The sequence below is a fragment of the Schistocerca nitens genome, chromosome 2 (assembly GCF_023898315.1).
Source record: "Schistocerca nitens isolate TAMUIC-IGC-003100 chromosome 2, iqSchNite1.1, whole genome shotgun sequence".
Taxonomy (NCBI): domain Eukaryota; kingdom Metazoa; phylum Arthropoda; class Insecta; order Orthoptera; family Acrididae; genus Schistocerca; species Schistocerca nitens.
Genome location: NC_064615.1, coordinates 747,647,400 through 747,665,775, shown reverse-complemented (window position 1 = coordinate 747,665,775; position 18,376 = coordinate 747,647,400). Strand labels below are relative to the sequence as shown.

Sequence of the window (18,376 nt, the reverse complement as noted above, 5' to 3'; positions counted from 1 at the left end):
CATTATTTGGGGTAAATAATTTATCTGATAACCCTCTGAATGCCATATTATTTTCAGCCAAATACAAAGTAATGTGCATCAATCTTTAAAGCACATTGCTCCATCGTAAACTTTCTTTAGAAATTAGCTTTTGTTCTTCCTTGTCAATAGTTAATCCAGCTTTAAACCTGATTTCAGCTTCAGTCCATTGAGTAAATGCTTTTTTGTGGTTAGGACTATTTTCATGCAGTTTCAGAGCTTCACTTAAATGTTTCCAATTTCTGAAACCCACAGTGGTAGTCAAATTAGTAGTTGACTTTAAATCAAACAGTCGACAACAAAAGCAAAAGACACTGTCGTTTGATACAGAATAAACTAGCCACCGTCGTCTGATAGTTTCTTCGTTTGATAGTTTTCTTGTGTAATGAGTTGAAGAGAAATGACGCCCATTTTCATCTTTTGGAAAGTTATTTAGACATACTTGTGAGGGTCCACATATTATAATGCGATCTATATCTCTAGCATTAAGTACTTTTGGCCACATACCTACATCAGAAACATTGTATTCTTTTATTGCAAGAACGTTGATACTTTCATCGACCACAGATGTCATGTGTTGATTTTGACTTGGAGAAATATCAGAGGATTCATGCAAAGATGTACTGCGCTGGTCAATTTGATCACCTTCAATAGGTGATTTTATATTTTTTGTGTATAATTGTTCACAGTCTGAAGAAATATTTGCTGATACATGGACTTTTGATTCAATATCTGAAGTATTTGCCTTAGAATTTCCTTTAAGGTACTTATAAATATTCATGTGCTTTTTAGTTTCTTCAAGAACTTTTTCTTTTTCAGCTTTTCTTTTCCGATTTTCTGAACCAGAAAGCTTTTTTTAATCATTTCCTTCTCTTCTGGCATGATTTAATAATTTGACAAATTATTGCTTGGACACTGCTCTATTTCGCGACCACAATATTCGATCTATAACAAATAAAGAAATTCACCTATCAGTAGACGTAACTAGAAAAAAACCTGAACTGAAAGATAAAAATGTTTTTCGCACCTACCACAAAATTAAAATGTTGACACAGTCACGACACTCGTTTCACTCACAATTATTCAGCCACGAAAACATGACCGCTGTCTCCGACTCTTACTGACAATTACTGACATGCGGGTGCAAATCGTAGCGCTGCCAACATATGCAGTCTAACAAACATTGTGTGGCGCTGTATTATTTCAGTAAGTTAGGGGAGAATTCTCTATGAATGCAGTGCACGCATTGCATGATCTATTAATTAATGTACATGAGTCATTAAGTCACAAATATTCGATATAAATACATTCGTATTAATTAAATCATAATGTAATGTATATTTCACAGTCTGTATTTTCTTTTATTTGGAGCGACCGGTAGTTTCTGTTGTAAACGAGAGATGGTGCGGCTGCATGGGCTCTTCCTTGTTGCAGTTCTTGAAACAAATAAGAGAGGCGCTTTGGTAGAGCCCGTGCTAGCCCGCGTCAAACATGGATGGTTGCAGACAATACGAAGATTGCATTCAGCATGATTTCTCTTCTGCTACCCCGAATTCATCGCGCATTCGTGAGATTAGCGACGTATGTTGAATGAGACTGAATAATATTTTAGTTTCGCGAAATGGGTGATTGTAAATTGTAATTTTTTTTTTTTTTTTTTTTTTTTTTTACATGCGTTTAGTACGTGGCGCCCCTTGGGCCCCGGCGCCCTGGGCGACCGCCCGAGTCGCCCCACCCTAAAGCCGGCGCTGATCAGTATGATATAAGATTTAGATTAGAGTAGAGCATATCCTCCCTCCACGGTACTGAACAAAGTCGTCCACTAAGTTGTATGAAAATGCACAGTGCATTGTACATATGATTGTTAGGAACTTAAACGGCATCTGAAATATTATTCCATGGGTTTAAAAACAATCAACGATGGTTCTAAAGATCGATTTTCGGTAAACCTAGATATTAGCCCCAATTTTCCGGATTTTCCCATTGCAGTCATGTCACAAGATGTATGTGGGAGGAAGTAAGATATTGCAGTAAGACATGACGATTTGTTGCTGGCTATGGTCCATAACTGGCCAGTCTACCACAGCTAATTTAGTAACTAACAACCCCTTAACCAAACTCACTCCATCAACACTGAAATTTCCACACTAATGGGGCTCACTCTCTTACCATCTATATCTTGTACATGTACGAACCTTACATTTAAAACATATTGATGCATCTAACATACAGCTCTTCTCCAGTGGTTCAATGTAGTTGTGTCCCCATACCAACGTGAAGTAATTTCCTAGTGCTTTTGCTTTGTAATACCACAAGAATAAAGCCTTATGGATTTTGTCCAGAGTTTAGTTGCATCATCCTAGAGTACAGAAAACCATGAATGTATATTTGACTGTACTGTAGAGAATGGATTGAGAAAATATGTTTCCACAACTTTATTATAGCACTTATTTTAATACTTGTATCATCTTTATTGGAATCTGCATTAACAGAGCCGCTAATGTCTGAGGCAGCTTGAGCAGCTTGACCTACCGCACAGCGATGTGATATGAGTGAGACTCACATGTACCACATCTTTGACCATTTCCAATGAATTGCAAATTTGTTTCTCTAATTCAGTGTAAACTATGCAGAACCCCCAAAAAACCAGTTTATCTTAAATTTCCCTCATGTCCAAAGTATCATGTAAAGTAATATGCACATAGTAAATAGCATCAAACCTTTTTTTCTTTTATTTTTTGCAAGATCAACAATATGTGATCATCCTCACCCAAATCAGTAGTTTTATGTCAAAATCAGACAGCTTTATATATTTCAAAAGTAGTGAATTCTTCACCACCGACACTGCTGGAAAGAATACCGAAAAAAAAACTGGCTTCCAGTGCTTCTCCGCTATATCTATCATACTTAATAGGTGACAGCATTAGAGTTATTGTGTATCACAGAGAAGTTTATTGTTGTAAAAATGGGAGTGAGTGTACTGGGTGAAATATATATCTTCCTCTCACATATGGCTCATGAAAGGAGCACAATGAGGAATTACAGATATTTACCACCAGCAATTTCTTCTGCACGAGTGGGGTAGCATGAGTCTTAATGTACTCTCCACCACCTACCATGAGGGTGTATGTGGATGTTAAAAACTTTCTCAGTACTGATCTTGTAGAAGCACTAGAATGATTTCAGACACGTGTTTTATTTTGTATGCTGTTTAAGTTTCTAAAAATCATATGTAGATTGCATAGTGCACCATCAGGAACTAAAGGGGATGACTTTGTGCAGTACCCATGGAGGGGGGGGGGGGGGGGGAATGCTCTACTCCAGTCTAAATGTGATATCATGCAGATACTGTACTAAGTACAGTAAAATCACTGGAACAAAAGCAAGATTCCTCTGATCGTTGCTCTGGAGAACTATAACTCTATTTCCCCCTTCACTACTGTCTATGAGATATACAGCAAATTCTGTCTTCCTTATTTCAAAATATTCTTTAAGATGATATTACATTGTAACTAAATGTACATCTTGTTATTCCATAATCTTAAGAAAACATACTGATGTATCTTATAGACTTCGTGGTTACTTCAGCAAATGGAAGAGATATATGCTACTCTACACTAAATCCGATATCGAAGTCATTCCACTCTTAAATGGCGTGTAGAAAAAATTAATAATGTGCTAAATCTTTACATATCTCACTGTTCTGCTTGCCATGTTGTTAAGCGATACATACCTCATACTTTTAAAGCTACTTTTTGTCCCATCTGTCTCACTTTTATCTTATTCCTATGGACTCTATGAGAGATATATGATGGCTGTTGTAGAACTATTGCAGAGCCTACGTCAGATGCACGTTTCCTTAAATTACCCTGCAGATTTTCTTGAGTAGGGTGTTGACACTCTTCCATAGAATCCTATTTTACTGCAGAGCTAAGAAACAGGGATTACGTATGCATATGTATGAACAACTATCGAACTGAACTGCGAAACAGGCAAACGCTCACATATCCTACACGCATCTCACACCCTCATCAGTTGTGTTTTGCATTCCTTAACTATGGCCTGCATTTGGTCTAGAAGACACTCCCAATATAAATGTCCACTAGTAGGTCTCTAGATACTAACATTGGTCAGTGTAAGGTATTTTACTGAGAAATTTTCGGTTATAAATGAGGAATACATATATGGGGATGCTATATAAGGAGGCTGGAATCGGGGAGCTGACATGTATGGATTAACGTTTTGCTATTCTTCGTGTTTCTAATGTCCCTGTTAATTTATAGCGATAGACAGATTTTGGACTGTTGTAATGAATGACTATGTAAAATTTCGCTTTACAGACATTTTGTTCCTAATAGGGAAACCATGTTTTTCTTCCTCGAGGTAACGACATTTACCATTACACCAATGTGTGGAGTCGTCTTGCTGTTGACATGTGATACACGATAAGTAGTATTGTCATTGAACAGCCCGTAACCTACAGTGACCATAGATTAGCGTTGCATATGCCAACAAAACAAATTTAATGATTCCACCACAGTTCTTAGTGGTTTTTTGCTGTCATGCAGAAATCATACAAACCCGCCAATTTTGTAGTTGTAGGATCATTCTTAGGAAAATACAAATGAGTACAACACTGATGGTTGATTCCCCACTTGTGATGTAATTATTATAAAAAAAGGCTCACTACTGAAAATATGCTGGGGAATTAGAGAGATGCAATAAAAAAATTAGACCATTTTTCAGACTGTCTGCATTTGCCTTTGCTGCTGGCTGCTTCTGATAGCACACCAATCTTGTCACAAGTGCCTGGAATGCTTCTTGGCTATTACCCATGTGACAGAGAGAGAGAGAGAGAGAGAGAGAGAGAGAGCCTATTACACAGCTCTCTCTCATTTATCAGATGTGGGGGATGCTTTCAGCAGTTGCTTTTTGGTTAAGGCATGTTGAGTCCTGTTGAAAGCAGCTACCTGCATGGGTTGTCTCCGGCATACGTGGAGATACTTACCCAGCTTTCAAGATGAGACGAGATGGTTCACTGTATCTGGCAACATTGGGCTGTCACAGCAGCAATAGCTCCTGAGCCACAGCACAGCAGTGTGCTATGGCAAGATAAGCATGGAGACCATTACGTGTGGGTCTCCATGTAGAGTTTGTTTTACTTTGGATTGTAAATAAAGTCCATGTCTACGCTATTCCCATCCTATAGCAGCGGTGGTGGTGGTTACTGTTAACATTGTAAATTTGGCGATGTGTTGTGAGTGCACTTTTTTGTCATTATTTACAAGTCTACAACATTTCTGTAGTGTCATATTCCTCTACAGAAACCTTATAGTCAGGTCATTGTTTTTAACACAGTAATTAACTGTAAATAGCAATGGGAGGTAGTCATAATTTGGCTTAATGTCATGACTTCATTAATTTATATTCATTCACCATTGGCCCAGTCACACTCTGAAACGTCAAAGTGTCTTATATCAGATATTATGTTAATATTTTCCTCCATTTTGCAGAATGTCATGATGCTGGGGCGAGTTCCTTGTATCCATGACATGTATTTGTTGCAGTGGCCAGTTTATTTAATGTGCATTTGTTAAAACATCATACTTTGCTAATTTCTCACATGTGATATTGGTGTATTTGTTTAAATATCTCAGTGTGCTAATTGTTCAGTCTCATATTTATGCGTATCTTTGATTGATAACCTTGACACATGTGTTTTCGGAAAAAAAGTAATTAACTGTAAATAGCAATGGGAGGTAATCATAATTTGGCTTAATGTCATGTCTTCAGTAATTTATATTCATTCACCATTGGCCCAGTCACACTCTGAAATGTCAAAAGTATCTTATATCAGATAAGCAACTTATATATTCCAGATGCAACTATACTGGCTTCATTTGCTGCAGAAAACATGTAATACACAACTGAATTTGAAGAAACAATCACGATAATATAACAAGACTTAGACGCTTACCAGAAAATAGAACCAGGAAAATACGATATACTGTGCCTGTGGAGATACATGAATGACATCTCTGCTTTGTAGATGCACCAGAAAAGAAGATATAACAACTGCATATAGAGTTAATCAAATTACACAGAAATATAAAATTCACTTTAGAGAAGGACCAATCAGGTCAAATAAACTTGCTAGTTATATCCATCACAACGAAAAATAACCACCCACTCAGCAGCTACATGTAAAACACCACAACAGACACAATACTGCACCAATCATCTAGTCACCCACACTCCCAAAAAAGAGGCAGCTCTGAGAGATATGCTCCCCACACTAAATATAGTACCACTTGACAAAAACAACTATAAGGAGCTGGACATTATAATTCAGATAGCAGGAAAAAAAATGCTAAATCTCTAAATATGAAATTGTATAAGAACACCCAGAGAAACATAAAAATAAAATAAAAAATCACGCAAGTTCAGGCATCAACAACATCCACAACAAACACACTCACCAACAATTCCATGATGCAGCTCATTCTAATTTTTAACTAATTGTATGTTTGTAATTCATGTTGACATTGTATCAGTTTAACAGGCAATGGGTGTTTGAGCTGAAGGAAAGTAGCATCAAAACATAACAAAAGTTATCAGTATCTAACTGTGTAGTAATGTTGCATAATGTCCAGTTTGTGGTCCAAAGTTTAAAATGACACAGAGATAATAATTTTTCTGTCTCAAATGCTTTTTATTCATTCTTTCACAACACATTTTACATCTTTTCAAAATGCCACAAGTAAATATCAAAACATAAAATTTAGAGCTCCACATCAATTACAAAGAGTTCCTAGGTGTTAACTCAAGTCATGTCAAAAGCAGTAAGTATGAGTCTGACCAGAACTAAACATGAGTGGAAATTAGTCTGATGCAAAAGTTAGAACTCAACATCAATTGCAAAGAGTTTCTCTGTGTTAATCCAAGCCATGTCAAAAGCTGTAAGTATGAGTCTGACCAGAACTGAACACGAGTGGAAATTAGTCTGATGCAATTGGTGCCAATCAGATCTCATAAGTACTTTGTTCAGCCAATGGCCTTGCCACAGTGGTAACACTGGTTCCTGTCAGATCACCTAAGTTAAGTGTGGGCTAGCACTTAAATGGGTTACCATCTTGTCTGCCGAGCACTGTTGGCAAGCGAGGTTCACTCAGCCCTTGTGAGGCAAACTTAAGAGCTACTTGACTGAGAAGTAGCAGCTCCAATCTCGTAAACTGACAAATGGCCAGAAGAGCAGTGTGCTGACCACATGCCTCTCCATATCTGCATCCAGTGACATCAGTGGGCTGAGCATGACACAGCAGGTGGTCAGTACCATTGGGTCTTCATGGCCTGTTTGGGCAGTGTTTAGTTTTTTAAGTACTTTGTTCCAGAACATTCCATAAGTCAAAATAATATTAAGATAACTTCTGTTTTTTGAATTATATATTAGATTTAGTTTACAGAATGTCTCTTGAAGATACATAATTATGTGAAGATTTTTACCAATAATATCTGATAACAAAGATTACAAAAGTACCAAATATAAAAATTGGAAACTTCCTATTATGTTGCAATATTGATCACATAATGACAGTCAAATAAATAAAAATATAAGTAGGAACATTTGCATTGTCTGCATTTTGAATGATAAAAATAGTAAAAATAATGTCGATTTGTTTTCAGAGCACTTCCTGTTAATTATTTGCCAACCACTTTTCTTTGTGCAAAATTAAATTGTGAGAATATATTGATACATACATGGAAAATTATATTTCCTGGAAAACTGCACACGGCAACTGGAAAACTCTATGAATATGCACAGTTATGGAACATATAATTTACTTACGAAAGTCAATTGAAATCTGGCTTGAATTTTGGTATCATATAGTTTGTTAACTGAACTAAAGTTCTGTCAGATCCTGATTTATTACAGTCACCACTACACAACAAGGCACAACACAGAAATTCAACAGACAAGCTGGTACACACTCACATAGAGAGACAAACTGACGTACATAATTGGGGACATTCTCAAGAAACAATGATTAAAAACAGCATACCAACTCAACACAGAAATGCCTCAAGAAGGAAGACAACACCAACATTTACCAAAAATCTGGCATTTACCAACTCTAGTTAGAGCAGACCAGCAGCACTTTTGACATAAGGTATCAAAAACATACAAGAGCATGGAAATATGATCTAAAAGACATGGTGTGTGTGAAAATGTAAATTTTGTTGGTGATTTGAGTGCACATTTTCATAAATAAAGTGTGATCTTGAAAAAAATCCACACATTGATCATGCCAAAAGTCGACAAACAATTCTTGGTGTTGTAGTTCTCAGGGGCACCCTGGGATGTTCTGTGTGTCGTGCATCTCTGTGAGTTGTGGCCCATGAATTGCACACAGATCATACACAATTGTACTGTAGTAAAGCAATAATACACACCTGACAGTCAGTTAAAAACTATAAATACACCCTCACATAAATCCACACACACCAGTCAAAAAGAGCAATGGCAAATGATCTCCTTTCCACCATAAATAAACAAAAAAGGAACACAATCCACCCATCAAAACGAAGTGCACAAAATGGAGAGATTGCAGTAGTTTTCACAACACAAAAATGTGAATATATTTAATGTTAGTGAAAGTGTTGTGTGCTAAAATTTACCACATATATGGAAGAATCTGAAGAATGATGTAAGAAACAAAAAACTGAGAGTAATAAATACTATTTATAGTACAAAGTTAAAGCATGAAAACTGTTCATGATACTAGCAAAACAAAATTGTGAGAAAAAACTATCTTGTTACAGTGACCACTGCAGATGCTTTAAAATGACATGAAATACATTTAGTCTTAACTAGACTTTCTTACAGTTGCAAAAGATTGTATTTAACCTATGTAACTTACGTTTACTAATTTGTAAAGAGGGCATTACAGTGTACGCTCAGCAAGTAAGCAGCATTACATGTGATACATGTTTATTGTTTTCTATGTCAAGTAAATTATGCATTCCAGGTACCCATGTTCACTGGTGCTGCAATAGAGGGTGCAGCAACCTGTGCCTGTCGACTTGTCTCACGTGCGTTGAACGAAAGGGAGACACCGCTAGCCAATGTACTCGATGCATTCTTTTCGACAGCTGTAGTTGTTGCAGGTAATCAAATACATCACCTTCTGTTGCTATTCCATTTTTGCTGAGAATCAATTCCATTTTGTCCTTTGATAAAAAAGACTGCTATCTTCAAGCGACACTGTATGAGCTGCTATTAAATTAAATCATATACCAACTACAAAATTTTAAAAAGCAAATAAGATAAATAGAATGGGCTCATATACCCTCTTGATGACAACTAATAAAGTTCTTGAAGGTTAAGCAATGCTTATAATTTGGAAAACCAGTACTGATGGCTGGAGAAGATTCTGTTGATGATTTTTCTCTTAAACACTTTGTTCAATGCTGCTAAGGCAGAGGATGAAGCAGCAGCCAACTGACAACTTTTTATGGTACCTTGGAGTTTATTGCAGAGTTAAGTTTATCTTCCTCCTCCCCTCCCCCCCCCCCCCCTGCACACCCCCACTCCTCCCCCATGAACTGTTCACATTGCCAAGATGGGGTGGCTTGGGTAGCTGTACCACATTTGCAATCACAATGGAAGGGTATCTGTGAACAGATCAAACAAACCTGTGGTCACTGAATAAGTGTGGCAGATTTTTCAGTAGTTTCAGGGATGTTCAGGATGGTTGTCTGATCTGGCTTTGTAACATTAGCCATTGTTATGTTAGTATGATGAACATCTGAAACCTAGGTGAAACTACAGACGTCATTTTCCCCAAGGCCCTGCATTCTTAACTGTATGGCTTAATGGTGATAGCATTCTCTAGAGTGATCCCCATCTGGATCTCTAATAGAAGCTGCTCAGGATGGTGTCCTCATCAGGAAAAACACAACTGGCATTTTATGGTTCAGAGTATGGAGTTTTAGATCCCCTAATTGGGTAAGTAGGCTATAGAATTTAAAACAGGAAAGAGATAAATTGAAATTAGATACAGTAAGAATTAAGTAAGTGCAATGACAGGAAGAGCAGGACTTGTGGTACAGGGTTACAAATACAGAATCAACCAGGGATAATGCTGAAGTAGATCTAATAATGAATAAGAAATTAGAAATATGAGTAAGCTACTATGATCAGTGTCATTAATACATTGTAGCAGCCATGATAGACATGGAACCAACATCCACCACCTAGTACAAGTTTATGCAAATAGACTGAAAAAAGTATGTAAGACAAAACTAATTATTCAGATAGTAAATTGGACAGAACTTTAATTTTGATTTGGCACTGGCGTTTGGTACTAGTAAAGGAAAAGAAGAAAAATAGTAGGAGAACATGGATTGGTGAATGTGAATAGCAGGAGAAACCAGCTGGTAGAATTTTACTGAAAGCGTAATTTAATCATTGCAAACACTAGGTTTCAGTATCAGGAAAGAGTGTTGTACATGTCGAAGAGATCTGGAAACACTGAAAAGTTTCAGATACATTATACACTGCTCTGCAAAATTTGACAATGAGATAGATAAAGCAACATAGCATATTAACTATCACTGGAAACAAATGAAAGTGGGGGACCATGTTGCTAGAGGTCTCTCAGTAAAGTGTGTGTCAATCAACAAGCAGTTCCAATGCACTATGATGGTGTTCACAACATCATTTGGACAGCTTCACACAGAGAAGAATCACTGGGAAACTGGAAGAAGAATGAGGCATGATATGTATGGCTCAAAAGTATGGTATTGCTCACAGAATTGTTTCAAGTGCATAGGGAGTGTTCCAAACCGTAGGTGCTGTTGCTCAAAGGAGAGAATATGGTTGAACATGGTCAGCTACAGTGGCTTATGATTGGTACATTGTGCAACAGACAACAAGGAACCCTTGTCAAATGTACTGCACCCTCCACAGTGGCACAGTGATTTCGTGGGGGACTCACTTTGTCAATGACCAATACATTGTGATGTCCATACAATGATGGCACCATTTTTGATGGTGCCAAGAGCAGAGGAGTGGGATCATGTGCTCTACTCAGATGTAAGCAGATTCAGTAGTGATTCTTGGTCTACTCTCATATGGCAAGAGGTGGAAACATATAATGCACCCAGGAAAATTGTCAAACATGATAGTTTTGGTGGTCCAAGTGTTATGGTGTGGTGGACATAATGTTGCATGACCTTATTCTTGAACATGTAACACTCAGCAGTCAACATTATTTTGACTCTGAACTTCTTCTCCATGTGCATCCATTCAGGGCTGCATTCGGCCCTGGCTCCATTTCTATGGATGGCAATGACATCAGGTGTCAGTGCAAGTGGAGGAGCTCCTTGGACTGAGAAGATATTCGGTGAATGGATTGGCCTGCATGTTTGCATGATGTAATTCCCATGGATGGGATGCATCTATGGGATGCAATTGGGAAGTGCATTGCAACATGTCCAAATGGAGCAATAATCAGCCAGCAGTTGTCAATCATGCTGCTGGTGAAATGGAATGCATTACCAATGTTGTGGCCAACATGGGAGCACTTTGCAAACTATGCATTGCTGTCTGTGTTTTTAATGTCCAGGGGACCATCATATCAATCACAGAGACTACAGTACAGTTCACGAAATTTATTTCCAGTTGCACATATGAACAACCATCCAATGTATAAGGGAATGACAACAATGAAAAGTTGTGCCAGACTGGGATTCAAACCCCGCTTTCTCACTTAACTTAAGCAGTCACCTTAACCACTTTGGCTATCAGTGCATGACTCATGGCCAGACCAAAACTTCCATATGTCATCGTTCCTGCATCACAACCTGTGCTTTTACACATGCTGTGTAATTCCCATATAGTGGAGGACTTTTTAACTCAAAGTCACTGCCTGGTATCAGGTATATTGCAGTATATGTGTGGTTAAGAAGAATAACCCAATGTTCATTCGAACATGCATGATATGAGACGTGGTGAGTGGCATATAGGATCTGCCCCAAGATGGATTTGACATGTTACAGGTGAGGCCATCCTCTAAAGGAATTGCAAATTTCTTTTATCCTCCTTGTTTACGAACAGTGGCAAACTTCTCATGCTGTAATGAGTTCATCTTAGGTAATTGATAATGGTTATACAGAACAGCATATTGGCTCACAACTTAATATCACACCACTGTATAGTAGATCAGGATATCAACAATAGTTCTCCATAAAATATTTATGCATGAAAACTCTAGAAGGAATTACATTACAAGGAAGAATGGGGAAGAGATGGATGCAATATATCTGTACTCACTCCTATTCACCAAGTTTGCCAGTTGCAATATTTATAGGCACCAGTATGATCTGTTTCATAAAATTAACTGTTAAAGACGTCACAAAAATCATTAGCTCAATGAAAACCAATTAGTTTTATAAGTAAGATCATATTTCAATCAAGTTATTACAATCTGATGCTGACTTGATAATAGCTCTCTCGATTTACTGTTTCAAATATTTGTTGAAGTGTATTTTATGAAAGGCTGAAATTTGTGGCACTCATTTGCAAAAGGGAAGGTGAACAAGTCACTTCCAATTATAGACCCATCTCCCTTGGCCCATCCCAGTACTTACAAAGATTAAATTATTGTTAGAATGACAAATTGATATCATGTGCCTCAGATTAATGTGCTTTGCTTAAACTATATGCGGTGATTATCTTTTTCTTTGTGTATGTGGCTGTGTATGCGCCCGAGTCCATGAAGATGTACTGCATTCACTGTTTTAATAATCTAACTACATCTCAAAGGTCTTTCATCAATAGTTACAGGCATCTGTAATACATTACTGATACATGAAAATCTGAAGGATTTTTCAGGGTTGCAGACAAATAACAAACCCTTTTCAATATCTGTTCCTTGCAAAGAAACAAAAGGCGGAGTGAATAAAAAAAGTAAAATATAGTTATACAAAAAAATGAGGAAAGACACACACCCACTCAGAAAACTGCACCGCTTTAAGATGTATTGCTCATTTTTTAGACTCTCTTTCTCTCCATTTTACACACACACACACACACACACACACACACACGCACACACACACTTTTCTTCATTTTTATTTGTTGTTTCCTTTACCACAATTTTTAACTGGAACAGTTTTGTTTAGCACATCTGTGTGTTTATTTGTATGTATGTGTAGTTAGACTGAAGTCTTTATCCAACAAGTACCTTGAGGGCCACTACCTATGCTGAAAAGAACAGACATACCAGTATGATAAAAGATATGACTGGCCATTATACTATCTGTAAATTTCTGCTTGTAGCAAGATCAAGAGCAAGTGAAGATGGAAGAAGATTCGGAGATGAAGTTAACCAATATAAAAAAATTCACAACTGCAGTTCATTTAAATTTATTGGTTTACAACACCCATATTAAAAGGCAAGGCATGTCAGTCTCAGAAAATATTCAGAGCCTTAAAAAGATAAAACATTTATTCTCATAATGTTGATATAAAACCTCAGACTAACACTCTGTGAATAATATTATAATACTTTTTTTTTTAAATGGAACCATTATAACCTTAATTGTTTGCATTAGTCCTCCATCTACATCAGATCAATTTATTTCATCAAAAGTTGCATCAATATCTCACATAATTAATACTAAGCAATGTAAAAAATTAAACAATGGGTCTTAGTATGATTTCCTTATTTTTGAAATTCACAATGAAGACACAAACTTGCTGAATATTTGTGACAAGCTAAAACTGTGTGCCAGACCAAGATACCTTCCGAAGTATCTGCCTGTCCTGGACAGCATCCTACCAACTGTGCTACCTGAGGACTGACCACTGATTGATTCAACGCTTCACCTTGTCACTAGTTCCTCTTTACAACTTCCAAATTAGCTGAAGCCCTGAGAAGATTCATGAGCCATACTGAAGGATCTGAGTTGGTAGTGTATTGCCCATGTAAGGAAAGTATAAAGTTTGAGTTTTGTTCCAGCAAATAGTTTCAATTGTCACAAATATTCATTTCAATCTATACTCTACTAAAGAGTAAATACACACTATCTCAAAAAATTGTTGGTTTTCAGCATTCAACTACACAGGTGGCTATTTCAACCCAGTGTTGGCCTCATCACTTAAATATGACTGCCCTGGAAATACATACGAAGAGCACATAATTGTTTACTGGGTAGGATCCTGCCTTGGAGCCGCAGCTTCGGTAAACCTCTACAATCACCCTACTGTGCAACAACTTCTGTTCACTGGAACCAAGAAGAAGGAAGAATGAATAAAAAGGCACGCCTCCTGTGGTTATTAATTAATACAGGACTATTCCACGTAAACAGGCATCATATGTCACTCCGAATAACTTTTGTTACAATTACTTGTCACTTCTCAGTATCAGTAAAATTGTTTTACTGTAGTTTTCCAGAGATACTGCTGTGCATACAGCAAACACAGTTTAAGAAAATAAGATTTCTGGAATGTCAGCAAGAAAATTCCCTTTCCTTTGAAGTCATAGCAATGACTTCAGCTTTATAAGAAAAAAGTTGAGGTAACCCTTTGTAGTGAGTGCAAAAATGTTGACTTATAATTTTCGAACGATGCCTGAAAAACGGGACACGAATGATGAGAATCTGTGAATGATGACAATGAGATACTTTCACTGCCAACCAATGACAACTGCCTATTTTGTACGTTGAAATATACAAAGCAGTATTCGCACAATAATGTTATACCAAAGAGGTACTGAGACATTCAGCACAGCTGTACTAATGGACACAACTGAGCATTAGTTCTGTTCTGCCATCCAGCCATTTTTTCTATGAAGTATTATGTACAGCATTGCTCCAATGCACACAAACTAAGCACAATGAACTATCTTTAAATCTGAAAACTTCGTTCATCCTAGTAAGGCATTTAGCAGTGCACCATAACAAAATAAGTACAACCCTTGCCAGTTTTTACTTTTTTATGTAGTAGATAACAGTGGTGTTTCTATTCACAGTTAATGTGGTCTTCACAAAGTTAAATTGCCAATAATTCCTCAATGCATTGATATGCATTATAATAAATAACACAATTACAACTTAGATGCCACATTTTAATACAATTTCTTACTGCCAACTTAGATGCAAGATACAACTGTGCATTTCTGAAACAAAAAATTCTGGTTACAGATCATTAACTTCATTTCAAGTGCACTGTCAACATAATATAAGCACATTTTTATTTTTTGAGAGATATCATTTTGGATTAATAACATATGTGGCAAAAGTAAAGAGTTGTGTGCCAAAAGCATTGGAGATTTTACCCATCAATTGCATATGCTGTACAGTTGTTGCAATTACTTTATATAAGAGTTCTATTTATTTTCTGCACATTGTACTTGCCAATTGTAAAGACCATGTTATTTTTTAAAACCCTAATAAAGAAAGAAAAACTTGTTTACCATATTATTAATATCCAACAACATGCTTGGCTCTTCTACAATATAAAAAATGGTTCAAAATTCTAAGGTAAAAAAATGTGGTAAGTATGAATTTGGCACTTTACCAAATAAATATGTTTGTAAGTACTTGCAAAAATGGCTCATGGTCTAAAAGGTTGTATTAATGCAAATTTATCTTCCTTCTGATTAAATGTGAACAGTAGCAGTATATGGTACAGATATAGCAGCACCAAAGAATCAGTGCACTTTCTTTCATGTGACAGGTTTAAGAAGTATCAATAAATCACCAAGAAAGTTACAATCTTTGAACTTCCATATGAAACAATTACAGGATGAAGCACAATGCAAGGAAGTGAATTACAGCTCCATAAGCTTACAGAGGAATGCTGAAGATTAGGTGAGTAGATAGGATAATTAATGAAGAGATACTGAATCAAAGTAGGAGGAAAAGAAACTTGTGGCATAATGAGACTAAAGAAGAGATATGTTGCTAGGACTTATGCTGAGGCATAGGGAAATAGTTAATTTCAGTCTTTGGACTGAAGACCACAACAACAAAGACAAATGCATCTGTAAAGGGTTTGCTTTAATTCAGTCAATATTAAATATTGTTTTCATGAGTTCATATACATTGAAATGTCAATTAACAGTAAGAAAAATACACATTAGTCACTCTTTTACTCAGTTCAGCTATGAGAAGTGCACACAGTATGAAATGCCTGTAATTATAGCTACCAGTGTTTCAAATGCTGTTTAAGGATTTGTTAAAAATCATGAGCACAGACATTAGTAATGCATCAAGCCTTGCAGCCATTTGCTTCCTTCCGTGGAAGTACATGTAAAATTTAAGCCAAAATCTTCCTCAAAAGGCATGCAATGTTGTAAGCATACTTACCTCAATAGTTTACCTGATTTGAACAACTGGAGAACTCTGCACTTAATATTAAACTGCATCTACTGATAATGACATTTATCACTCCAGTTATTGTGTAACTTCAAATGAAAGTGATACCCACTGTGGTTTTTGTAACATTCTTTAGACAATTCTTAATTTTTGTTAACATATACTCTTAGTATAAATAGAATCACTCAATTTAAGTGATGATGAAATACATATAGACACATCAAAAAGTTTTGCAACACCTCAGTTCAGAGAGTTCCAGAACCTGTACAGAAAATTGGAATAGAGATCAACATAACCATCATTTCCACCTATTTTATTGCCCATGAAAATTACACATTGCATGTTGTACCACCATACCACGAGACCTTCAGAGGTGGTGGTCCAGATTGCTGTACACACCGGTACCTCTAATACCCAATACCACGTCCGTTTGGCATTGATGCATGCCTGTATTTGTCATGGCATACTATCCACAAGTTCATCAAGGCACTGTTGGTCCAGGTTGTCCCACTCCTCAATGGTGATTTGGCGTAGATCCCTCAGAGTGGTTGGTGGGTCACGTTGTCCATAAGCAGCCCTTTTCAATCCATCCCAGGCATGTTCAACAGGGTTCATGTCTGAATAACATGCTGCCCACTCTAGTCGAGCGATGTCATTATCCTGAAGGAAGTCATTCACAAGATGTGCATGATGGGGGTGCGGTTTTAGTTCATGAGGACGAATGCCTTGCCAATATGGCTGCACTAAGTGATGGAGGATAGCATTCACATATCATACAGTCATTATAGAACCTTCCATGACCACCACCAGCATATGTCGGCCGCACATAATGCCACCCCAAAACAGCAGGGAACTTCCACCTTGCTTCACTTCCTGGACAGTGTGTCAAAGATATTCAGCCTGACCGGGTCGCTTCCAAATATATCTGAATCAATTGTCTGGTTGAAGGCATATGCAACACCCATCAGTGAAGAGAACGTGATGCCAATCCTGAGCGGTTCATTCGGCATGTTGTTGGGCCCATCTACAGTGGGCTGCATGGTGTTGTGGCTGCAAAGATGGACCTCACCATGGACGTCACGAGTGAAGTTGTGCATCATGCAACCTATTGCACACAGTCTGAGTCATAACACAACATCCTGTGGCTGCACGAAAAGCATTATTCAACATGGTGGCGTTGCTGTCAGGGTTCCTCCAAGCCATAATCTGTAGGTAGCGATTGTCCACTGCAGTAGTAGCCCTTGGCCACCTGAGTGAGGCATGTCATCGACAGCTCCTGTCTCTCTGTATCTCCTCCATGTCCAAACAACATAACTTTGGTGTACTCCAAGAAGTCTGGACACTTCCCTTGTTAACAGCCCTTCCTGGCATGAAGTAACAATGCGGACATGATCAAACTGTGGCATTGACCATCTAGGCATGGTTGAGCTGCAGACAACACAAGCCGTGTACCTCCTTCCTTGGGGAATGACTGGAACTGATTGGCTGTCGGACCCCTCCATCTAACAGGCACTGCCCATGCATGCTTCTTTACATCTTTGGGAGGTTTTAACGGCTCTCTGAACAGTCAAAGGGACTGTGTCTGTGATACAATATCCACAGTAATCATCTGTCTTCAGGAGTTCTGGGAACTGGGGTGATGCAAAACTTTTTTTGATGTTTGTATATGCACACCAGCTAATCACAAAGCTTCAATTGCTCAGTCAATATAGTGATAATGTTCCTATCATTTGACTGTGACATCAACAAAAATCTGAATGCAGTGTAACTGCTGTGAGAAATGACTATGAGAACCTTCAAATGGAGATAGTTCTGGATACTTATGTATGTCCACAAAAAAAGGATAATTTGGTTACAGCAAGAGCAAGGAGTGACAAAATAAGAATGATTTCCTGTTCACACATCTAAACATTGGAAATTAAAATGAAACATAAGGTAGATCAAAATTAATGTACCTTTCCATAACATGTTAGTG

General features: G+C 37.4%; 1 protein-coding gene across 1 annotated transcript in view; it reads left to right on the top strand.

Annotated features, from left to right (window-relative positions):
• LOC126236976 (aquaporin-11) overlaps positions 1-15,510 on the top strand; it is a 234,642-nt gene extending 219,132 nt beyond the window's left edge. Inside the window, exons 5-6 of the mRNA XM_049946694.1 lie at positions 9,045-9,183; positions 14,134-15,510. Coding sequence (XP_049802651.1) covers positions 9,045-9,183; positions 14,134-14,333 — 339 coding nt within the window. The 3' untranslated portion in view covers positions 14,334-15,510. The remainder of the gene's footprint in view (positions 1-9,044; positions 9,184-14,133) is intronic.
• The last annotated feature ends 2,866 nt before the right edge of the window (positions 15,511-18,376 follow it).